At 47.8% G+C, this 26,013-nt stretch overlaps 1 protein-coding gene across 1 annotated transcript in view; it reads right to left on the bottom strand.

The window, feature by feature from the left end:
- ST14 (ST14 transmembrane serine protease matriptase) overlaps positions 1-23,692 on the bottom strand; it is a 42,053-nt gene extending 18,361 nt beyond the window's left edge. The window contains exon 1 of the mRNA XM_084781325.1: positions 23,399-23,692. Within this exon, the coding sequence (XP_084637451.1) occupies positions 23,399-23,479 (81 nt within the window). The 5' untranslated portion in view covers positions 23,480-23,692. The remainder of the gene's footprint in view (positions 1-23,398) is intronic.
- Positions 23,693-26,013: the final 2,321 nt, after the last annotated feature.

Genomic DNA, 26,013 nt, shown 5'->3' on the forward strand with positions numbered 1-26,013 from the left:
ACCAGTGGGTGCACAAGTGAGGACAATGACTTCCCCTTTCCCAGTAAGTTCAGGAAGGAGACGTAGGGCCCCTGAGCCGCCCTCCACCCATGCCTGACTGCTGACCCACCGCAGATAGTCACAGCCGCTGTGACGTCATGATCGCAGTGGCTGTGCCTTGCCTAAACATGGTATTTTGCAGTCCTCCTGAATATCTTTCAGCTCTTACATTCTTTTCACCTCCTCTAACACAACATTCCTTGGGTCTTGGGACTTAGAGAAGAGCAGTGTAAGTGTCTTAGGGCTAAACCCTTTTCCATCACTTATTCACAGCACCCTGAGCAGCCAAGAGTCTTCGCATTCGACGTCACATCGTCAACAGTGCTAACACTGATATGACAGACTCCGCCACCGCCGGCCACACTGGAACACTTGCGTCTCAGCGTCTCTGTCTTAATAGATGCCACAGATGCACATCTCAGAGGTAGGCACTTAAAAAAAGATCTCATTCTACTTCTCTCAGAAGTCACTATACAGAACAGACTGACCTCAAATTCTCAGCAATACCCCTGTCTCTGCATCCCCAGTGCTGGGATTAAAGGCGTGCACCCCTCCTGCCTAGCTAACATTTAAAAATTATGTGTATGTGTGTGGATATGTGCATGTGGGTGCAAGTGCCCAGGGAGGCTACAACAGGGTGTCAGATCACCTGGAGCTAGAGTTACAAGCATTTGTGAGGTGTCTGGTGGGGGCAACTTTGGGTTCTCTGGAAGAGCAGTAACTGCTCTTTACTGCTGACCCCTGATTTACTAAGATAATGTAAATCATAATGTCCCCCCTTCCTTTTTTTTTTGAGACAGGATTTCTCTATTTAATAGCCCTGCTGTCCTGGAGTCGCTTTGTAGACCAGGCTGGCCTCGAACTTACAGAGATCCGCCTGCCTCTGCCGACCGAGTGCTGGGATTAAAGGCGTGCACCACAACTCCCTTCCTTTTTTCTTCTCCATCCTCCCAAGGTTATAGAACCAAAGTTGTTAGGTTTTGGGTTTTTTTGTTTGTGTGTTTGTTTTTGCTTTTTGCTTTTAAAGATATACTGCTATGAGTAATGGTTGACATTTGTAACCCTAGCACTCAGCAGGGAAGGGACAGTAAGACTGCCAGCTTGAGGCAAGCCTGGACTACATAGCAAACACCATGCCAACCTGGGCTACAAAGCAATACACTGCCTCAAAACAAAACAACTCTCTCAAACCAAACAAATCATTAAAAACAAACAAACAACAACAACAACAAAACCCCAGCCAGGTGTGGTAGCACACACCTGTAATCCCAGCACTCAGGGAGGCACAGGCAGACGGATCACTGTGAGTTTGAGGACAGCCTGGTCTATAAAGCGAATCCAGGACAGCCAAGGCTACACAGAGAAACTCTTGTCTCGAAAACAAAACAAACAAAATACAACCAAACATAAATGAGTAAATAAATAAATAAACCTCTTTTCATTAGACTATTTCCCTCAGTTTTGTTTCCTCTCCTATATAATTTATTTCAATAAACATGCAAGTTTTAACATATAATTTCTAAGACCTTGTAGTATTTTTTTTTTCACCTTTCCACATATGAAGTGTGTCAAACACTCTCTTCATTTTTATTTTTCTCCCTGTGAGCCTCTCTCCAGCGCCTCTGGTCCTCCTCACATCTGCTGTGAACTGCCCTTCCCCATCACCTGGGCACTTCCCTTGTGTCTTTCCTTGAAACCTGTTTCCTAAAATGCCATGTCTTCATCTCTTGTGGCTCATTCTGCTTTTACTTAATTTCTCCTTTTGTTGTTGTTGTTTTTATTGTTTTATTGGTTTTCTGAGAAAAGTTCTCAACTCCATAGCCTAGGCTGACCTAGAACTGACTATTTAGCCCAGGATAGGCTTGAACTCAGTGATTCTCTTGCCTTGGAGAATCATGAGCACTTACTCATCTCACACACACACACACACACACACACACACACACACACACACACACTTTTTTCTTTTGTTTTGTTTTTTAGGGACAAGGTTTCTCTGTGTAGCCTTGGTTGTATTGGAACTAACTCTGTAGATCAGGGTGCACCAACACACTTTTAATCACTCAGGAGGCAGAGACAGGTGCGCCTCTGTGTGCTCAAGCGTGGTCCGCCCAGTGAGTTCTAGAATGGTCTGGGCCTCATAAAGAGATCCTATCTCAAAAAAAAATTTTTTTTTAATATACTTTTTTCTACACGCACATTTGTTGATAGTTGGGATGGGTATAGAATTATGGGGTTAAAATAATTTCCATTTTGAACTTTGAAAACATTATGTTTCTAATTTTGCTTCTGAGATAATAAATCTGTCATCTCTCACTTAACGACTTGTCTTTCCCTGAAAACCTTGAAACAGACTCTGAATAGGCTCTGAATCTCCTTATGCTGTAGTCACCACATGTCCTCTGAATTTGGAAATTTCCATGGTGTAATCTAAGAAAGTTTTTCTTGTGGTATTTCTTTTGTTGTTGTTGTTTTGGTTTGGTTTGGTTTGTTTTGGTTTGGTTTTTGAGACAAGGTTTCTCTGAGTAGCCTTGGCTGTCCTGGACTTCATAGACCAGGCTGGCCTCACAGCGATCTGCCTGCCTTTGCTTCCTGAGTGCTGGGATTAAAGGTGTGAGCCACCACGCCCAGCCCTGATATTTCTTGATTTATTGCTCTCCTTCATTTTCTCTGTTCTATTTTTTTCCTAACTATATTGATCCTTACTTACCTTTTCTCTGGATTAGCCATCTCATTCTTTAACTTTTATTGAGGTGGCTCATGTTTGCTACCAACACTTTAATAAGATTTTTTTAAAATTTCTTCCTCTTTTATTATGTCTTCTATTTGTTTTGTAGATGCATGCTTTTCTCTTTATATTTCTCTCAAGTGCCTTCTCTTTGTATTGAAGTTTTTCTTCAAATGCTCAAGGATGCTTCCATTTCCATTCACATCATTGAGTGTTTAAAGCTTCTACTTTGGGGTACTGCTGTGGTTGGATCTGAAGTGTCCTCGCAGGCTTGTGTTTTCAGTGTCTGTCCCCTACAGGGTAGGCTAAGGAACCTTTGCTGGACGGAGTCTTAGATGAAGCCCATCAAAGCGAGTGGAAGCTTGTCCTGAGGAGCCGGCTTCAGTCAGGCACTTCAGCCATGGCAATGAAAAGCTACCAAACACAAACATGTATCTATAGTTGTGTAACCAACATCACAGTCGAAATAATGAATAAAAGCTTCCTTCTAGGCTCCTTCCCTGACTCCCTGCCTTGTCTCCAAGCAACCACTACTTACCACCACTAAAGACTCATTTGCTTTTTCTAGAACTCAACATGTGTTAGTACCTCTCTAGCGCTGTGATAAAACACCATGCTCAAGGGCCGGAGAGGCAGCTCAGAGGCTAAGGGCACAGGCTGCTCTTCCAAAGGTCAGGAGATGAATACCTAAAGACTCCATGGTGGCTCATAACCATCTATAATGAGATCTGGTGCCCTCATCTGGTGTGCAGGCATACATGGAGGCAGAATACAGAATACTGTAAAAATTGATAAATAAATAAATCTTTAAAAAAACAAAACCTGATCAAGACAGCTTGTAGAAGGAAGGGTTTATCTGGGTTCTAGTGGGACAAGAGTCCATCACCATCAGAGTGACAAGCATGGCTGCTAGAACTTTAAGCGGAGGGTTTATCTCTCCACCCACAAGCAAGAAACAAAGAGAGAGGCCAAGTTGGGAGTGCTACATGGCTTTTGATACCTCAAAGCCCATGCCCCCCCCCCAGTAGCATATTTCCTCCAGCAAGGCCACACCCCCTTAGCCTTTCAAAACAGTGTTCCCAACTGGGGACCACATATGGAAATGCCTGAGGAAATGGAGGACACGCACACTATGTTAATGGAATTACTTAGTAGGTACAAACACCCCTGTAAGGGTCTTTGTGTCGGATACACTTTTATTGCTGTAGGGTGACGATCTAACTGTGGAATATGGTGCATCCATGAGACAGGTACGTGTTGAACTGAGGAACGACCAAACTGTTTCAAAGTGGTTGTGTCATTTTACAGTCTCATTAACAACGCATGAAAATTCTGCTCCTTGGCATGGTCAATGGGCTGGTTAGTTTTTGTCAACTGGACAGAAACTAGAGCCACCGGAGAGCAGGGATGCTCAACAGAGAAAATGCTTCCATCAAATTAGCCTGTGGTATGTCCATGTGGCTTTTTTTTTTTTTTTTTTTTTGGATTGCTGGTTGACATGAGTGGATCCAGCCCACTGTGGGCAGTACTATTCCTGAGTAAGAAGTCTTGGGTTGTATAAGAAAGCAAGCTGAGCTAGCCATGAGGTGAAAGCTAGTAGGCAATGGACTTCCATGGAAAGAAAGCTTTGGCTCTTGTTTGAACACTTGCCGCCCTCCTCCCCAACATTGCTTTGGGTCATGGTGTTTATCACAGCAATGGGAAGCAAACTAAGTAGGCAGTGTTTTTGATTTTCACAGGTGCATGTGGTTTATCACTGTGGTTTTAAATGGCTTTTCTCTGATGGCTGATAACGCTGAGTAACTTTGAACTTTTTGTGTACTCTACTGTCATCTGTTTATCTTCTTGGCCTAAGTGTTTTCTCTAATCTTTTGCCTATTCTTTTAATGACTTTGTTCCTATGCTCCTGTCATTGGATTTGAGGATTGTTTACATATATTCTAGATGTAAGTTTTTATACACTTACCACTCTATAGCTTGTGTTTTAATTTCTTAGGAAGGTGTTTGTTTATTTTATTTATTTATTTATTTATTTATTTTATGTATATCAATGCTCTATCTGCATGCATATTTATATCCCAGAAGAGGGCATCAGATCTCATTATAGATGGGTATGATCTACCCTATGGTTACTGGGAACTGAACTAAGGACCTCTGGAAGAGTAGCCAGTACTCCTAACTGCTGAGCCATCCCTCCAGCCTGCACTAAAGTTCTTTTGGGCATGAATTTTCTGTGTAGCCCTGGCTATCCTGGAACTAGCTTTGTAGACCAGGCTGGCTTCAAACTGACAGAAATCCACTTGCCTCTACCTCCTGAGTGCTGTGATTAAAGACGTGCGCCACTGCCCCTACCCAGCTCTTAGGAAGGTCTTTGATGAGCATAGGGTGTTTCATTTGATGATGACCAACCTGTCAAATTTTTCTTTACTGATTGTGGCTTGTTTTTGTTTTTGTTTCTTTGTTTTCTTCTTCTTCTTCTTCTTCTTCTTCTTCTTCTTCTTCTTCTTCTTCTTCTTTCCCCTCCTCCTCCTCTTTCTTCTTCTTTTTCTTCTTTTTGTGGCTTAGTATTTTATCTAAGCATTTTTGCCTAAGCAAAAGATTCCTCCCTACATTTTCTTCTAGAAGTTTAATGGTTTTAGGTTTTAGGTTAGGGCCTATATAACCAAGAGCTTCTGTGGGTCTTTGTTTTCATTTTCATAGCTAGATCTCCAATAATTCTATCACCTTTTAGTGATAAATGATCATTTCTCCTCAGTACCACCTTTGTCAAATGTTCATGTAATTAGCTTTAGCTTTATTTCCAGACGAATTGGTTTTACCAAGCTACCTGTCTATGCTGTTTGTGAGCCATCGAGATGGCTCAGCAGGTAAAGGTGCTTTGCCTCTGAGACTGATGACCTGAGTTCAAGCCCTAGAAACGCATGGTTGGGGAAGAGAACTGACTCCTACAAAATTGTCCTTTGACCTCCACATACAACCATGTCTTATACCTGCGCGCGCGCGCGCGCACACACACACACACACACACACACACACACACACACCAATCAATCAATGTAATTCAAAAAAATTTTTAGATTTATTTATTTATGTATACAGTGCTCTGCCTGCATGTACACTTGCATGCCAGAAAAGGGCATTCGATCACATTATAGATAATTGTGAGCCACCATGTGGCTGCTGGGAATTGAACTTAGGACCTCTGGAAGAGCAGACAGTGCTCTAGACCTCTGAGTCATCTCTCCAGCCCAAAGAAATGTTACTGAAATCATTTAGCAAAGTTGCAGAATTTAAGATCAAGGAACAACAATCTACTGTGTTCCTGTATTTCCACAATGAACAATTGGAAAGTCATAGTAAAAGTTACCAGTTGCAACAGTTTACAAAGACAAACTCCTTGGGGGCAAGTCTGACAAAAAGACATTCAGGATTTGCACACTGAAAATGCAGAGCATCGCCAGGCATGGTAGTGCACGCTTTGAATCCTAGCATCCTGAAGGCAGAGGCAGACGGATCTCTGTGCATTTGAGGAAAGCCTGGTCTACAAAGAGAGTTCCAGGACAGCCAGGGCTGTTGCCCACAGAAACCCTGTCTCAAAAAAATCAAAAACAAAGCAAAAGAAAGAGAAAATACAAAGCATCAATGGAAGGAACTCCAGAGACAAATTAGTTGAGCAATGGATCCTGTTCATAGCCTGAAAGACTCAATATTAATAAGGTATCTAATTTCAAATACATCTATGATTCAATATGATCTTGATCAAAATCCCAGCATGTTTTTTTATAGACACTAATTGGCTGAATGTGAAATTTACATGTAAATGCAAAGCCCTTGAAAAAGATCAAAACTGGAGAGCTCCCATGTGACGTCAGGACTAATTATAAAGTCGATGTTGTATTCCAAAAGCTATACTTTCATTTCCAAGAATATTTTATTCCTTGAAGAGTAGCCATTTGAGCAGCTTTTGCTAATTATCTGAAGTTACTAACTTCTTGTTCTTTCTTAGACTGCACCTCAGTTTTTGTTTGGCTTATTTTTTACTTTTCTCTGTCAGAAAATAAGCTTTCTCTAGCTATAGGATGGGCCTTGGTTTGTCCAGTGATGTGTAAGAATAGAAAACATGGGCTAGGGAGGAGGGCCAGAGGATAAAGTGCTTGCTTGGGGTAAGCAAGATGACCCCAACCTGGACCCCCAGCATCCACACAAAAGCCAGGTACATTGAGGTGGAGACAAGAGGACGCCTGGGGCTCACTGGTCAGCTAGCCTAGGAGAATTGGTGAAGCTCCAGGTTCAATGAAAGAACCTGTCTCAAAATATAAGGTAGGGGGCAACTGGAGAGAAGGCTCAGTGGTTAGGAGCACCTGCTGCCCTTCCAGAGGACACAGGTTTGGGTTCCAGCACCCATAATGAGGCTGTAAGTCCACTTTCAGGTGGCACTGACGCCCTCTTCTGGCCTCCACAGGCACTGCAGGCACACAGTGCACATCTGTACATGCAGACAAAACATTCACACATAAAACAAAACTAAATAAATCCTTAAGTTGGAAGGAAACTAAGGAAGATGCCCGATGTCGACCTCTGACCCTTTAAGGAATGTGCACACACATGCATTTGCGCCTACCTACATGAACACACATGAGAAAAAAACAAAACCACAAAGGCTTCAGCTACACAATCTGAACAGACTATATATACGACAGATATTATTTAGGACAGTCGTTATGTTTAGACATACTTTAAATTCGCAGAGTAACTTCCCAACTGTTTTCTTCCTGGATCTTCACAATAATCCTGGGAACCTTTCAAGACTGGCACTGTCACCCTGATTTACAGAGAAGACAAGGACAAACACTGCTTCTGCGACGTTACATAGCACCCGGAGGCAGATCCACAATCTATTTGATGCCTCCTTCTGCCGATCGCTGACCCCCCCCCCCGCCCCGCCCCAGTGAGGGAATTGAGGGAGCAAGTAAGAGTTCTGGGGTTCTACTCAGCCCAGAAACAACTGTTTAATCAGTAACTTGCCTGCTCCTTTTTATAACCACAGTTTTCTCGCTCCATTTTCTGGCAGCAGAGAGGTCGTCTTACATAACTCCATCATTTTATTGAGGAGGAAACCGAGGCTGAGTGAGCAGAAGTGGCCTGACCAAGGACTCAAAGATAGTAAAAGCTAGAACGCTGGCTAAGAGCCCGACTCTCCATCCGCAGGCAGGATTTCAGGCAAGTGTGTGCTTGGCCTCAGAGTCCAGCCCTGGGGCTACTGGGAAGGAAGAAGGTCGCAAAGAGCGTGGTGTAACTTCACGCATGGTCTCTATACAGCCAGAGACAACAGAAGAGAAAGTACGCCTGTGCCTGTCATTATTTCTACCCCTCAGAGGTAAACATATCTGCAGGTGTACAAACAAAAAACACAGGGCTGCGAAGCCAGGTGCTTGCTTGCCACAAACAGAAGCCTGGTAACCATGGTGGCCTCTTCCTGCCCACAGGCTCCAGTTTGGAGTTGACCAGAGTAGCTGGAAACACGACATGGCCTCAGGGCACTTGAGACAAAAGCAGAGGACAATTTCCAGGAAAACAAGACTTGAAGTAGGTAATTCAGTACAGACCCTGGGGGCCTGAAAGAGGAAAGCCCTGGGGCTCAGGTTGCAAGGATGACGTCAGAGTACCCAGGTCCACTGAGTTTCCTGCAGTGAGAAGGAGGCCTGTCCAAAAACCCAGGAAACGAAGCGTACCGAAACCAGAAACCCTAGAGGAAACAGTTTTCTTTCGGTCCTTTTTTGGTGTGTGTGTGATGGTGTTTTAAGACAAAAATAGATCACAGAACCTGGAGCTCACCTATCTCACTGTGCTCCCGGAATCAGTCTATCTCCTTCCCACGCAGCTTCGGGCACTGAGGACCCAAACTTAGGCACTTTTTTTTTTTTTAAAGATTTATTTATGTATTATGTGTGCAGTGTTCTGCTTGCATGTACATGTGCACACCAGAAGAGGGCACCAGATCTCATCATAGATGTTTGTGAGCCACCATGTATGTGGTTGCTGGGAATTGATCTCAGGACCTCTGTAAGAGCAGCCAATGCTCTTAACCTGAGACATTTCTTCAGTCCCCATAAACTCAGGCACTTTCACTAAGTGACCCATTTATCTGGAAATCACATTTTCTACTTCTACTAAGAACACTCGTTCTCAAGTCCAGAGCCAGTCAAAACAAACAACGAATAAAAACCTTTTTTGCATAATTTAATTGCTGATATACACAAGAACCTTGCAACCATGTTATTCCCTTATGTAGAAAACCAAACACAGCTGACAGCTAAATACTGAAGCAACAATGCTGCTCAAATCGACTGCAGGATCCTCTCAATGAAAGGCTCTCTCTCCTGGTTCTCAGCACACACAGACCCAGCATAAGAAACAATCTATCTGAAGTTCACAGTATGCCTGGTTCTGGGACCAGCAAATCAAAGAAGGAATGTGCCACCGATAGCTCAGAGCAAGGAGTAAGTGACTTTGTGTTTAGTGACAACAAAAACACTACTAACTGTAGAGAGGACATCGACATTTAGAGACTGGAAAGGAACATCCCTATGGGGGAACTTAAGTAATGTAAGCCTGGTTCAGAGAGCATCCTTAACAAAGGGAAAGAATAAATGGGAAGTGGCCAGGCTAAACAGTGGCCAAGCAAGCTAACCACCGCCCTGCAGTACAGATGTTGCCCAGACTTCCACAGAGTCAAATATCAACCAATCAGGAATGCCCTCATTTGCATAGCAGGTGGTGGTGGGGTGGAAGAGGGCTGGCAGACTGAAGCCACCAGCCAGTGCAGCCAAGGCCGGTGGTTGGTTTTTCTGTTATTGTCCTTATCCGTTGCTTTCCTGCAGTATACACGGTAAACTTAAGCCATTTTCAATTCTGGCTTGATTTGAGTGGATCCTTTCACTGCCTGTCAATTCCCTGTCACACTATACAAGATCCAGAAGAAATTCCATCCAAATCATAGGAGGAGAAAAATAAACCTTCACTTCAGACTCATATTTTATAAGTTGGGTGTGACCTGCTGGGAAGACAGAGGTACTCATGGAAACCTGAAGAGATTACTCAGACTCAGGGAGGGTGAAGGGCAGTCACATGATAAGGGCAAACCTGTCTGTGCTGCTGGAGATCAAGGTCAAAGGGCAGCAGTGACATCATCTTTTGGGGACACAGGTATATGGCTCAGACTTGCGACTAAGACAAGGGTGGCTGCATGCATGAGCCACTGCCAACTGTCACTGATGCGTGGCAGACAGTCTTCACGTAAATAATCAGTGACTCAGTGTTATCCACTCAACAGGTGGAACGGATTTCATGGTCTCACCACCGCTGAGAGCTGTAAAACATCCCCGGTGACTCTTCAAGCAAGAAACGAAAGTGCAGCGGTGATGACTGAGCACCGGCGACAGCCACCAAGGCAAGAAGACAGTATTCTGAAGAACATCCGCCTGCTCAGGAATGGCGCACCTTGCCAGGCAGCTCTGGACATCCTGGTCAAGGTCCCCAGAAAAGCCACGGAGCCAGAGGCTCAGTCTACAGAGCAGAGGATGAGTCCTGAAGTGGAACCCCCGGGTGTGTGTGTGTGTGTGTGTGTGTGTGTGTGTGTGTGTGTGTGTGTAGTCTAGATGGGAGGAGCTGAATGGGCGTGTCCAGCTCTGATGGACAACTGAGGTGGAGTGGGCGGAAAGCCAGAGGTCAAGTGGCTCAATACTGGCGTATCTCACTTTATTGCCCTTCACTAAGATATGGTGTTACAAGATAAATGTAAGGCCACCTTCAATCTCTGGGCACCATCTTTACAGAAGCTCAATTGGCCCTTGACATTTTTTTTTTAAGCAAGAGTGTTCTTAATTAAGTGGGTACATTGTTTTTGTTTGTTTGTTTTAACATTTAACAGAATACAGGAAAAACATTAGCTTTTTTTTTTTCTTTCTTTTTTTGAGACAGGGTCTCTCTGTGTAGCCTTGGCTGTCCTGGACTCGCTTTGTAGACCAGGCTGGCGTCGAACTCACAGCAATCCGCCTGCCTCTGCCTCCCCAGTGCTAGGATTGAAGGTGTGCGCCACCACACCTGGCACATTAATTTTTATATGTACTAGGAAGCCAAGAAATCTACTGGAACATTCTGGTTTTTGCAGGGATCTGAACAAAGCTCACAATATAGCCCAAGGCTTTCCTGCCAGAGGGGCCCAGCTGAGAAGGACTTTCTCCAGTGACCTAGCAGCCACAGAGACCCTCGGGCCACCTGCACACTCCCAATAACAGACTTCACACCAACTGGCGCCACCACAGTCAAGAACCCAGCACAAACTCTCACCCACAGACGACCCCTGGAACACAAGAGAAAGGACGAGAAAGCCCACACTCCAAACCTCCCGCCCAACAGCAGCATTTGATATCTGAAAAGCCAGCTCTCAGCCCGCAGGTGTGTCTGGTCCCTGCTGGCCACACCAGCCATCCTTCCTTCCCCAGACCTGGCCTGTGGGAAATGAGCTAGAGCAAGCATGTTGCTCGTTCACCGGCTGGATTCCCCGGCCTCTCTCCCAGTCTCCACACCATGGTGTGTTACACAACCAGGGCCAGAGCCTGGGATCTGGAAAGGTTTTAAACAAGAGCCTGGGTCACTCTTAGGCAGCTGACACTTGAGAAACTCCACCTACCCTTCCCAGTTTCCAGACAGTCAGGCTCCCCCACTTCTCATCACGAGGGAAGAAGCGGCCTGGTTTACCAGCCCCAGTCTATTTTAAGGCACCAAGGATGGTGGTTACCTGTAGTGTAGGTTGGCCTTACTTCCTGCCCTGGGGACCCTCCCATAATAGTTAAGGCATCACCCCTAGATTCCCTGGGGCTGTCAAAACACACATTCCCCGGGTCACCCAGGCAGCCTCAGGCCTAGCTACATGGTGGGGACCTCCCCCAACCCTTTCACCGTTTCCCCACCCAGCCCAAGAGACACGAATGCTGGGAAATGAGTGGACGCAGAATTTCTGTCCATGTACAAACAACAGCCCATCAGAACAGAACACCAACAGAAGGGCAGTGGTTCTCACTGAGAGTGTAAACCGAGAGTCTCCATACCTGATTTGATCATAGGGGAAAGTCCCCGGGACCTACCTGGCTCTGTCCACAACACAGAGAAACAAGCCTCTCTGCCAGGGACCAGCAGGCTCCTCCTACGTTTCTACGATGCCTCCCCAGAGAGCTGAAGCCCATGGTTTCGGCCAGCAGAGCCTGGGGACAGAAACCACACTTCCCAGCCGCAAGACACCTTCCTTCCCAGAAGAGAAGGGACACACTGTGGGGAGGACTGCCTGACATAAATCTCTTTTTTTGTGTGTGTGTGGGGTGGAGTGGGCGTGACCTAGATCCGGATTCTGGGCTGAGCCCCCTAAGCCTTTGGGGCAAATACTTTTCATTGGGCCTCAGTCTCCCGCTCTTAAAACTGGGTTAATGACCCCTTTAGAGAAGGTAATTAGCTAATTCCTGCTAATGACAGAGGCCTCCCTTCTGTGTCCCTTTGATTTTCGTTTCCCCACCCACCACGCATCCACCCAGAGCAGACCTGGCAGACCCAGGACAGAGCAAGCCCAGGTGTGGCACGGGGCACTCCATCAAGGCCAGCCCAACGCACCTGCTTGAGCCACACAACCAGAGAGGCCTCTTCTACCAACCCCGTCATCTCCTCCATCCTCAGTCCCACTGAGATGTATCACGTGACTCTTTGATGTGGGTGATGGGAGGGTGGGATGAAACAGTGGCTAGAGATTGATTTTGGTTGGTTGGTTTGTTTTGGTTTTTTTCGAGACAGGGTTTCTCTGTGTTAGCCTTGGCTGTCCTGGACTTGCTTTGTAGACCAGGCTGGCCTCGAACTCACATCGATCCAACTGCCTCAGCCACCACCTCTGCATGCGCCACCACGCCTGGTGTGGCTAGAGATTGAAACCGGGCCCAATCATTACCTCACTGCTCTTCCTGCCCAGGGTGGCGAAGCGCAGGCAGCAGCACAACCTCACTGATCCAGCCCACCCGACCCCAGCCCCTAAAAACAAACCAGACAACGGAAATGAGAGGTGCGGCAAGCAGCTCCTAACTCCCTTTCAATCATTTTCTTGACTTTTCACCGAATCTACATTTCAGTTACACAGACTAGTGTGTTTTGTATTATTGCGATTTCTGTTGAGGTAATTGAGATCTCCGCAAAATTGTAAGAAACAACGGGATGCTTTGTAGGCTTCGCCCACGTTCCCCCTATGGCAGCAATTCAAAGATTTACTAGTGTGGCGTTGACATAATCCACAGAACTTACCCAGGGTTCCTGTCATACTTGTACATGTGTGTCTTTCCGTGTGCTGTCACTGGCTTAGGTCCCTGTGTTCACTGTGGACAAGGCTGTGCACTGCTTCCAACAAGAAGGTCCCTGCCTTTGTCTCTTTTTGGCGGGGGTTGGGGGTAGACTCTTTCTACGTAGTCCTGACTATCCTAGCACTCACTGCATAGGCCAGGCTGGCCTCGAACTCACAGAGTGCTGGTTTTAAAGGAGTATGCCACTATACCCAGCCCGTTGTCTTTTTAAACCACACCTACCTTCTTCCTGCCCCCCACCCAGCTCCTCAGTCCCTCGTCCACTTATCTGTTTAAATTTCAATGCAGGATCATTTTAAAAATGGCCATCTAGCCGGGCGGTGGTGGCGCACGCCTTTAATCCCAGCACTCGGGAGGCAGAGGCAGGCGGATTGCTGTGAGTTCGGGGCCAGCCTGGTCTACAGAGCAAGTCCAGGACAGCCAAGGCTACACAGAGAAACCCTGTCTCAAAAAAAAAAACAAAAAACAAAAAAACAAAAAAAAATAAAAATGGCCATCTAAATATATACAATATGTAGGGTTTCGGGAATATAGTGCACCCTCTCTCATGCGCACGCGGCGTTCTCTCTCTTCTTTCACTACCCATAATTCCCTGGAGAATCACTCAAGACATTGTTTCTATCAAGAGATCAGTGCCATACTTTTCTATTACTGAGGAATAACGCGGGGTATACAGATACCACAATTTGTTTGTGCTTTGAGAGGCCACGGGGATCTGCAGACAAAACCCTCAAGCCTCCACAAATTGGTAAGATTTCAGAAACATATGCTCCGTGGCTCCCAGGCCCCTAATTAAGCTTGGGATCTAAGGCTTGGTTAGAGTAAAAGGACTGAACTTGCAAACAGGGAAAGCCTCTCCGCTGAGTCCATAATTACAAGGCAGGCTCACGGGAGGAGTCGGGAGTGTGCGGGGAGGGCCTTTGAAGCTCCATCCCTTCTCCGAGGCCCAGAATTAGTTCCTTCTCCAGGAAATCACACTCTCTCTGGACACCAACTCCCTTCCTCTCTCCACGGTGATCGGCTTCACTATCAGCGCCCAACCAGCCTGGTTTGTTTCTCTGGCTCAGGGCAGCACCAGCACCCACGGCAGTTCCTGCTCGTTTGTGTTCTAGCTCTTTCTCTAGCTAACCATGCCTGCTTCCTCCGATTGGTCCAACAGAATGTTTTCCGAACCGCTGGCCACCGGGCTTAACCTCATTAGTCATATTCCCGAGGACGTGATCTAAATTCAACAGCACGGCACGCAGGAGATCTGAGCCAGTGGGATCCATGAGGGAGCTGGTGGCCAGCCCCCAGCCTGACCGCTTCATTTCCGTTAATCACCCAACAACAGGAAAGGGATAGAATAATACAGCTACTAAGAAAAAGATCGTGTGATAAGCCAAAGTGCCCTTCCAAAGGCTAGGTCATTAACAAGGGGAAAAGAAGATAGGCTGAAACGGAAGTCATATTCGTCTGGAATAGTCAGCCATGCACCCCTATTCTCAGAAGACTGACTGCAGGGTTCAAGGATGATAAACTCTATAGGTCCCGAGGTCAAGTCACTTGCATAAAATTAAGTACTGTTTGCATAAAACTTGTTTTCTGGGGAAGGGGGCTTTCGAGACCGGGTTTCTCTGTGTAGCCTTGGCTGTCGTGGACTCGCTTTGCAGACCAGGCTGGCCTCGAACTCACAGCGATCTGCCTGCCTGAGTGCTGGGATTACAGGTGTGTGCCACCTCACCTGGGTTGCATAGAACTTTTACCTGTCCTTCTGCCCTCAAACCATCTCTACAGGTAAATCTCTACATGTTACAATGATGGTGTGTGTTACATGTTTCAGAGAATAAAAGCAAGAAAGGCCTATGGAGGTGCACTTCTTCTGCAAGTAATTTCAATCAGTGGTTGGTTCGGTCTGCAGAGCAGATACAGAGGATTAGGGCTAATTCCTGCCCTTTCCTACCCATCAGATGTGTCCTCAGAACTCTCTGGGACAGACCCCTTCCTAGACTCTCAGCATGACTGGGGAGGGCAGAAGAGGAGCTAAGGTTCAACTCTGTACTTCCAGCATGGACCACAAGAGCTAATAAAGACCAGTGACACCGTCAGTGGAGAAAGACGCTTGCTGCCAAGCCTGACAGCCCGAGTTCAGTCCTCGGCAGACTCCTGTACACGACCTCCATATGCATGCCATAGGGCCTCCACGGAAATTTTTAAAACATTTCTTTAAAGCAAAAAACAAACAAACAAACAAACAAATAAAAATCAGACCTTTAGAGAGCACCAACAGCTATAGCACCTCTTACAGGACTAAAACCTTAGGGAACAAGTGTGGAGCGATGACGGTGCCGTGGGGAAGAGTGTTTGCACTCTCACAGAGGACCCGAGTTCAGTTCCAGCACCCACACCAGGGAGCTCACAAGCCCCTGCAACTCCAGCTCTAGGGGATCTGGTGTCCTCATCTGCCTCCGAGGACACCTGTACATGTGTGTTTATACTCACAGTGATGCACACGCGTACACATAAATGAGAATAATTTTAAGTTTTAAATCATTACCTTGGAGAACAAATTCCAGGAAAAAAAATCACTTTATTTCTTTAAAGATTTGTTTATTTATTTTGTATATATGAGTGCTCTATCTGCATGGACATTAGATCCCAGTATAGATGGCTACTAAGCCATGATGTGGCTGCTGGGAATTGAACTCAGGACCTCTGGAAGAGCAGACAGTGATCTTAACCACTGAGCCATCTCTCCAGCCACCATCCAACTCACTTTCTAATCTGTTTCTTTCTACACTGCCTGACTTCCAAGCCTTCCCCTAACTTTTGTAAACACAAACAAACCTTAAGAGAATTTGAATTTCCAGCACTCGGGAGACAGAGGCAGGCGGGTCTCTGTGAGTTCGAGGTCAGCCTGGGCTACATAGTAAGGTCCAGGAAACCAGATCTGCATAGTGAGACTATCTTGAAAAAAAAAAAAAGATGTGTGTGTGAGAGAGAGAGAGAGAGAGAGAGAGAGAGAGAGAGAGAGAGAGAGAGAGAGAGACAGAGAGACAGAGAGAGAGACAGAGATTGCATAAACATTAAACAACAGCAAATTGCTACAATACTTAATCTAAAAATTGACTGGCTAGCGTTTGGGAGGCAGAGGCAGAGGCAGGCAGATCGCTGTGAGTTCGAGGCCAGCCTGGTCTACAAAGTGAGTTCAGCACAGCCAAGGCTACACAAGGAAACCCTGTCTCAAAAAAAAATAAAAATAAAAAATAAAAATAAAAAAAATAATAGAAAGACTGGCTCAGCGGTCAAGAGCACCTATTGCTCTTGCAGAGGACCTGGATTCAACTCCCAGGGCCCACAGTTGCTCACAACCACCTGTAATTCCTGTTCCAGGGGGTCCAGTGCCACCTTCTGCTCTCTGCAGGCATCTACCCTGCACACAGTATACATACATATATACATACATACATACATACATACATACATACATACATACATACATACGGACAAAACACCCACACATACAATAAATGGAATAAATCTAATTAAAAGTAAAATAAAAATACTGACTATCTAGGTTGACCATATTTTCTTTAAGAATATACTACACTTTCTTAGCATTCTAATATATTTTTTATTTATTTGTGTGAGGGTGTATGGTGCGTGTACCTCTGCCATGGTGCAGGTGTCGGGGTAAGAGTACAACTTTGGGCCGGGCGTGGTGGGTGCACACCTTTAATCTCAGCACTTGGGAGGCAGAGGCAGGTGCATTGATGTGAGTTCGAGGCCAGCCTGGTCTACAAAGCGAGTCCAGGACAGCCAAGGCAACACAGAGAGACCCTGACTCGAAAAACCAAAAAATAAATAAATAAATAAATAAAATAAAGAGTGCAACTTTGGGAGTCGGTTCCTTCTTTCCACCATGTTCCAGCAGGAGCTTACTTGTTTTGTGATATGCTGAGGATTTGCTGACCTTCTTTTTAGCTTCCAGACAATTTTTTAAATATCTGCCTCCCATCTCACAGGAGAACCCCTGGGATTACAGATACGAGCCGCTACGTGTGGCTTTTGTGAGTTCCGGGGATAAAAAATCATGCTGGTTTGGGAAGTGCTTTCGCCTGCTGGGCCATCTCATGATCCTCAGAAACAGCCTTTAATACATCCAGATAAATATGGTGTGGGAGGGGTGGAAAAAAACTCTTACTTTAGAGTTGGGACAGCCACATGACAAATGACAAGCCTGGCCTGTGGTAAGATCACTGTCACCTGAAAACTCTGGGGGGACGGGGTGGAGTCGGCTCCTCAGTCTGAGCCATGGAGGGAGGCGGTTTCTGTTTCAACCTGGGAGAATGGTATCATGTGGGCAGCTTTCCCTCCAGACTCAGGAGGACACGTTCTGTTTCGGCAATCCATCCAGAGGGCCAGCCAGCTCCTTCTGAGTCACCCTTCAACCATCAGTGGCATCGGCCTTTCCCTCCCAGCTTAGTGTCACCCACAGAAGCCAAGAGGCCAATGTCCCAAGTCTGAATGTCCCATCTGCATTGTTGCTAACGAGAAGGCACAGTGCCCAGAAGGAAATGAGAGGCAGCCCAGAGGCCACCACGCACAGGGACCCTTCTTTAGCATAGGTGCTCAGACAGTCACAAACCACCAGACCTTAAGACTCCCAGTCGCCTGTGCCCAGAAGATAGATCGCTGCTATGGCTTTGGGCACCACAACGCACTAGATAAAACTCCACGCACCGAATGAGGAGAGGAACAAGGCAAAGGAAATGCACTGATCGGATTTGTCAGCGTGGGATGGGTGAATTGTTTTCCAGTTGAAAACTGCAGCTAGCGGGGGTGGGGGGGGTGGTGTTAGTTATGCGCATAATAAATGGGGTGCCATGCTGAAGTCACTGCTGCTATGCTCCTGATTCTCCGTGTTAAGTCAGTTAAGTCAGCCCGGAAAGCAGACAGGTTCAGAGTGAGAGGACTTGGGTGCACCGGTGCTGGCGCCTGGTGATCAGCACTTCTCTTTTTATGTGCTCACAGCACCCTAATGATGTGTCCTAGGATTTGGTGGGAATATGCGTCAATCACCCCTGTCTTTGGAACTCGATTTTATAATAGCATTGTGGTTAAGCTCCTGGGCCTTGAAGTAGCACAGATCAAGGTCTGACATCACGCTCTCCCTCCCATTGCCTTCGGGCAGTTTACACAAGGCTTGTGAGCCTCAGAGTTTTCATCCGTAGTAAACTATGCTTTTAGTTTCTCCCGAGTCAACACTGTGGAGGAGCAAGACAGCCGGCTGCAGCGGCGCACAGAGTTCAGCAAGGGAAGAAAGGAATCCGCGGCCTTTCCTCCATCGCAGTCATGATAACTATTATACCTGGGCGTCACAGACAACAGACAAAGAGCTCCGAGACTCTGACCAGTTAGACAACAGCTACAAAGCTACTTCCAGAGAAACCCTGATGTGTCCTTAACCTCAGGCAGAAAGAGCAAAAGAGGAAGATGAGCGCCTCAGAGGAATTTTTAGTATGAACCTGCTCCTGGAAAAAGCTGTGAACGGGCCGGGGCATTGGGGCTCACACCTTTAATCCCAGCACCCGGGAGGCAGAGGCAGGCGGATCGCTGTGAGTTTGAGGCCAGCCTGGTCTACAGAACAAGTTCCAGGACATCCAGGGCTACACAGGGAGAAGTGGGGCGGATAATTGCTGACAAGAAGCTGAGTATTGCTCTGAGGCAGGATTTAGCAACACGTGCACAAAGCCCTGGGTCTAATCTTTAGCATTGCAAACAACTACTAACAAACAGACATAATTAATAAATAATTAAATTAAAAATTGGCTCTGAGCCGGGCATGGTGGCGCGTGCCTTTAATCCTAGCACTCGGGAGGCAGAGGCAGGCGAATCCTTGTGAGTTCGAGGCCAGCCTGGTCTACAAAGCGAGTCCAGGACATCCAAGGCTACACAGAGAAATCCTGTCTCAAAAAACCAAAATAAACAAACAAACAAATAAAGGCTACACAGAGAAATCCTTTCTCAAAAAAACCAAAATAAATAAATAAAACCTGGCTCTGCAGGGAACAGGTGCAGGCATTTTTTATCTTTTTTTTTTTTTTTTTTTGGTTTTTTGAGACAAGGTTTCTCTGTGTAGCCTTGGCTTTCCTGGACTAACTTTGTAGACCAGGCTGGCCTTGAACTTACATCGATCCGCCTGCCTCTGCCTCCCAAGTGCTAGATTAAAGGCGTGCGCCACCACCGCCGGGCTCATTTTTTATCCCTTATACAGCAGCTATTTACATTGTATTATATACTATAAGTAATCGAGAGGTGACCTGAAGCACGTGAAAGATGTGTTTGGATTGTATCTGAATAGCTACACTCCACAAGATGGTTTTTACCACCACATACAAAAGTATGTTGCACACAGCCCCAGTATGTGGCAGGCCACACCACGTCACCTTGTACAATCCATGCTTACACATCAAGCAGACCACCTGACAACAAGATTCTCAGAGTGTCTCCCTACCACGAATCCAATCACGCCTAACCCTTGCCTAAGGGACACGAATACAGAGGGGCACTGTGACCTCTGAGAGGATAAACCCTTGCCTAAGGGACACAAATACAGAGGGACACCGTGACCTCTGAGAGGATAAACCCTTGCCTAAGGGACACGAATACAGAGGGACACCGTGACCTCTGAGAGGATAGTGTAGGCTCCAAGAACTCCTGGCAATAGCTAGTGCTGCCCATGATCCAGCCTTGTGGCCACCACACAGAGCCTGATAACATCTTTAAGGCCCCTCACTCTGTCCCGTCCCCCCTCCCGTTTCAAGAACACACTTTGTGCTTTAGGACAGAAAAGCCAACATCCTGGGTGGAACCACACAATAGAGAACAGACAGACACCAGGGAACTGCGGGACCGCAGCACTGGGGGGGGGGGGGGGGGGGGCGGGCACTGTCCACAGAGGCCAGACCGAGGGAGGAAGCAAGCTTGCTTCTCCTTCTGCGGCCATGGATGTTCCTAAGCAAAGCCACCGAGCATAGGAGACTCTCGACCCAGAGGTCTCCTCCCTGCCTCAGCTTGCCAGACTCCTAAATGAGGATGGCAGGACTTGGGGCAGGGGTGAAGGGCGGGTCCTCTAAATACCCACTGGAAAACAGCCTTCCTTTCCTCTGCCAGCACTTGTTCCCCACCCCCACCCCCACCCCCACCCCCCACAACACTCCCAGACTCCCAGTGCCCCTCACCCAGCACCCAGTACTTGGAGAACAAAGAACGGCCGCCAGAGGTACAGTTTGCCTAGCAGAGAGGAGTGAGATCTGAGGGAAACGGGGTGAGCAGGCCACTCGTTTCGTTTGGTTTTTTTTGTTTGTTTGTTTTTGGGGTTTTTTTGTCTTTGTTTTTTGTTTTTTGTTTTGTCAAAAAACAGGATTTATTTCATAGAAGCTGGAGAGAGGGGGAGTGAAAAGTGACAGCTCAGGGAGACAGGCTACACTGCAAATGGCTGCAGGTGTGGTTCCCCAGCACACCCTCCGAGGAGCACTGCCCTGTTTTCAGCCAGGCCACCCTGCACTGCTGCAAAGTCAGGAACCCACTTAAAGCAGAGATTCTCCTGATTTGCCCCCAAATGTAGCATCCTCCCGTTGGTCTCAGGACCTTTAACCTCAGAAACTCTGATCTGAAAACCACCGTGGATTTACAAAAGGTATCCTATACAAAGCACTCCTCTGACTCTTAGGGACACCCCTGGGTCGCACATGGCCTCCCATTTCATGGCTAGGACAACTGAGGTTTGCCGGGATTGGATAACATCTCAGGTCACCCGGCTAGACAGCAACGGCCCTTGGTTCCATGTTTGCCCCTCATCTCGAGTCATCACATCACAGAACTGGCCTGCGGCCCATCTCATCTGTCCTGAGATAGACACACGTCCTTCTACGTGGCCACTCTGTGCTTGTCCATACTACCCACAGTGGCCCTGAAGTCAGGGACGGTGACTTAGATGCTTCTCAATACCTGGCAAGGGTTTGGTCATTGGGTACTTAGTGAATACCTGTTATGCAAATGAGTGACCGAATACAGGGGTGAGTGTTTAACCAATTAACAGCTGACTGTAAATACCCAAGCGTTGTAGGGCCTAGCTCCCAAACACCTGATTCTGACCCACAGTCTCTAAGTTCCCAACCTGTCTCTCTAGTTAGGGGACACTCTGAGGAAATCATTACTGGTCATATACGCATAGTTCATACACAGATATGAAACTTCACAGCCAGCATCAAACACTGACCAGGACTTAGCCACTCAAACAGGCTTCTCAGTTCTCATGGTGGCCCATAACTGAAGCTGGTATCTGCTCACCTGCACAGACCTGGGCAGGGCACACACAGTCCCAGGATACACATGACAGGAAAAACAACACAGCGAAGTAACGCCTACCCTCCATGGGAGTCATGAGGGACCAGCACAATCAGCCTTGGGGGGGAAAAGGCAGACAAGTAACAACCCCAAAGCTGAGGTAGTGGTGCCCCTGAGACACAGCATGACCAGAGCCACTGTGGCAGAAGCTACCCAAGAGGCAGCAGCCATCCAGATTGGTCAGAGATATGCCAAGGCAGATCTGCAGACCCTATTGTGAATAGGCATTCCTGAGTGATGTCAGGGAGGAGCAATCAAGCCTGGGGTGGGAGATAGATTTGAAGACTTCCTGGAGATGTGAAAGTGAGCTGTGGTTCCCTCGCTTGAGGACACACTGCCTCTTGTCAAACTTTGTGGATGTCCACATGTCCCAAAAGACTAAGTTCCTTAAAGGAGTCGGTCACATCAATATTGGTCCCTGAGAGCCCTCCCTTTGGGCACTGAGTGCCTGGCCCAGCACTGGTACAGGGTTTGTTCAACCGAACTGGAAAAAAAAAGACTGAGTGAGCTACACATGAGAAAACCGGCAGAAGTTCCGTAGGAGTCAGGCAAGGGGTGAGGAATAGATGATGAAGACCTAGGGGGAAAGCAAGGTGGAGTTCCTGGGGAACAGTAATCAAGCAGGAGCCCCGGGACCAGAGAGGTGAGCCCCACCCTGGCTCCCATGGGGGAGGAACTTTGTGCCCCTCCACAGAGGTAACGTAGAGAGGAGACCGAGTTCAGTCACCAGAAGACCCACTTTCAGTATCAGTGACTGTCTTCGAAAGGGAAGTCAGGAAGGGCAAACATGAAAGGGGAGAAAGAAAACATCGTCCTGAAGACCAAACACCAAACAGCAAGGCTACCTGACGAGGAGGCAGGAGCCCCAAGCAGACAATCACTAAAGACTCACAAACACCTCATTTAAGGAAAGGAAGAGAAGACGGTAGCAGTGGCAGATGCCGGAACACATTTCTCCGGCTACACAGGGAGAAAAGTGGAGGCAGGAGGCTCGCACACCCCCACATCTGCCCTTCTCCAGGTCACCGCAGAAAGAGTGCATGAAACGGTGGCGGAGGAGAAGCTTCAGGAAACTGCCTCTGCCCGAGCAACAAGCCTCGTTCACCTGCCTTTGGCTGCTGGTCCCACCAGAGCACTGCCCCGACCCCTTGCCGCACCTCCCCCCGCCCCCACTCCTGTGTGTGTCCTTCAGTAAGGTGACTAACGCCCTCCGCCACTCGGTACACTTAAGTTTTTGAGGTCTCTTAAGAGACTTTACATGCTTCTGCCTCCCGCTTCAGTAACTTCCAGAAGGCTCAGGACGCAGGCTCCCCTACCACAACAGGGGCCAACATGCCCTCAGCTCCACCCCTCTGTGTGCACAAAGCTCTGCTTAAGATTGCCCCTACGAACAATCCAAAGCGCCTTTCGACCAGGAAGACTAAAACGAGTTTCTGTAGAGGCCCAGGACGGACAAATCTCCACGAATATGTCCTTGCCATAGCTCGGGTCACCCATCGGAGCACAGAAAACCCAGAGCAATGGGGCCCCCCACGGAGGTCCTCTTTTCAAGCCAGCGAGAGAAGCGAGAGGGCAGGAGTAGCGCCCCATGTCTCCGGGCCCTGGGGCTTCCCGCCTCCTAGGTGGCCCGCGCGAGGCAGATCTGGGACCGAGGTCCGACCAGCCCCGCCCTGCCACCAGCGGCCAGGCACCCACCGAACAGGAAATTCCACCTGTGCGCCCGAGCCCAGGCCACCCACGGGCCGTAGAGCGAAGCCCAGGCGAAACCGAGAGCCCCCGCGCAGGTGACGGCGCGCGCGGATCCCGACTGTGGACGCTGGGCCCCGAGTCCCCGGCCCTCGCCCACCTCTAGCCTGGAGCTGTACTTGAGTCCCGCGCTGAAGTCTTTGGAGCCCCCTCCGGCCTTGCGGCCCCGATTGCTCCCCATGGTCTTGGCGACCCGATCGCTGGTCTCAGACGCGTGGTCCCTGCGGGCAGCCGACTACCATGGCCCGCGGGGCGTTGGGTACACAAGGGACGCGGGGCGCGAAGGGAGGCTCGGGCCAAGTTCCGGGGCAGGCCCAGAGCGCCCGGCCGGCAACGGAGGTTCCAGTTCTCATCCTTCCTCCTCACGCAGGTAGTTTCAGGGTGTGGCCTCCCGGGTCGCCCCGCCCCGCCAGCCAGCCTGCACCGGTGCCCGCACACCTGTTGCGGCTAGTCCCGCCTTCCGCCATGCCCCCTAGGAAGCTCCTCCTTTCCCGCCAGAATCCCCCGATAAGGAGCACCAAGAATTTCTGGCTCTTTCTTCCTCCAAATCACTGCTGGCTTTTTCTCCCTGAGCACAGCCCTTTAGCCCTGCCTTTTGATACCGACCATCTCTCCACTACTACCTTATAGAACTTTTTTTTTCTTTTTGGCTTTGGTTTTGGTTATTCAAGACAGGGTTTCTCTGCGTAGCTTTGGTTGTCTTGGACCGTTTTGTAGACCAAAGATCTTCCTGTCTCTGCCTTCCCGAGTGCTGGAATTACAGGCATGAGCCACTGCGCCCCGCTCCCTTTCTGCAGTTTTAATCTCTCTCCCCTGGACCTTTCCCTACAAGCAGCCATCTTGCCAGATGCCTGTGTCTCGGTTATTGTCCCTCCTGAGCCAGAGGCCACTGACTGACTGTGCCCAGAGAAGTGACAGCAGGTCCCCAGAGTCATCCTCCAACTGTTTGCAGCATCAGATACTGCAGATCCTTTCTTGAAAAGCGCCTCTTCTGTGCTTTTGCAATCCTTTCTGATCCCTAGACAAATGGACCCCAACGTTCGCTGATCAGCCTCCTCCCTTTTTGATTTTTTGATTTTCCCTTCCTTTGATTTTGTTATGTTAGAGAACAGCTTGCAGGCGTGGGGTCTCTCCTACAATATGGGTTCTAGGAAACGGCGAGTCATCAGGCTTAGTCAGCCTGCAGGCCCCTACACTTTCCTTCTTGACAACTCGCCTCCGATAAGGGAACCTGCCGTCCTAGCTCAGACATCAAAGGTCCTGTAGCAACCACCTGGGTATTTCTTTTTTCTTTTCTTTTCTTTTTTTGGTTTTTCGAGACAAGGCTGTGTAGCCTTGGCTGTCCTAGACTTGCTTTGTAGACCAGGCTAGCCTCGAACTCACAGCACTCTTCGTGCCTCTGCCTCCTGAGTGCTGGGATTAAAGGCGTGCGCCACCACCACCCAGCTACCTGGGTATTTCTCCACTGGCATTCTGCAGTCTTGCACAGCGAACCAAGTCTAGCCAGCTCCTGGAAACTACTGAGCTCACAGTGTGCGCTAAACACTGTCCTATATACTGGGACACAAGAGCGAGCAAAGAGCTGGGTTCCAGCCGGAACCCATCCCCTCTTCTGAACATGTGTAATCTGTATGGGTCCGAGTCCATCAGCGGCCACAGTAAGCAAGCCTCTTGTGACGTAATCTGGATAGAAGTGATGTGACAACTCAGGTGATATTAGACTAGTAAGGGTTGATGGCTGTGTCTACTGGCATAGACCTGTTGAGTCTTGATGGACAGGCAGCTTCCACTGCGAGCCAGGGCTGGGTTGTTCTGTACCTCTATGGTCATACTACTGTGTCTCACTGACCAGAGTCCTCCAAGTCTAAGTTATGGCAACTTAATGCACAGGAAACTAAATCTGCCACCATACTACGTACAAAGCATCCCGGAGCCAAATGGAACATACTGAAAAATAACTCTGCTTTGGATTACTACTGGCACAAAACCGTTTAATTAGTATCTACCAGCGTGTGTTGCTACTCTCTGGTTCAAGTTCCACTGGACCAGCAGGTGGTCGCAGCCTCACTTGTGAGAATGGCAGGGTTCGAGTGTCTTCTTTGCTCAAATAAAACAATTTAACTTAAAAACAACTTAGTGACTGACTGAAAGTTAGCGAGACGGGAAGGTTCTCGTGGTACAGAACCTGTTCTGCTGTTGCGAAAGATATGACTCATATTCTCTCCCAAATTCCTACAGTTTCATCCTTTATCTCAAAAAGCTGCCTGTGCATCTTGTCTGTGAAAGGCATCCAGGTGGTCATTTGATTGTAAGGCAGTGTCACAAATCTTGTTGCAAATCCAGGCAAAGAGTCACCTTCTTGTGTCATGCGCACCCCTATATGCATGCCTATGACATCGCCATGACCTACAACAGGACAAAGCCAAGTTAACAACTTCAACATGCCTGGTTTAACCGTTATAAAGTATGTATGCATATACAGGGCTACATAGTGAGCTCCAAGCCAGCCAGGTTACGTAGTGAAACCCTGTCTCAATAAATAAATAAAATGAATGAATGAATGAATGAATGAATGAATGAGTAAGCACATGATGTTAAGTACTTTTATCTCTAAAATGTCAATAAGAACAACCAGTCTAAAACCCCAGAACCTAAGATGTAGCTCAGCAACAGAGTACATATCATATGAATGCTAATGCATTTGATACTCAGCAT

Source organism: Acomys minous (genome assembly GCF_964271855.1).
Source record: "Acomys minous genome assembly, chromosome: 5".
NCBI lineage: Eukaryota > Metazoa > Chordata > Mammalia > Rodentia > Muridae > Acomys > Acomys minous.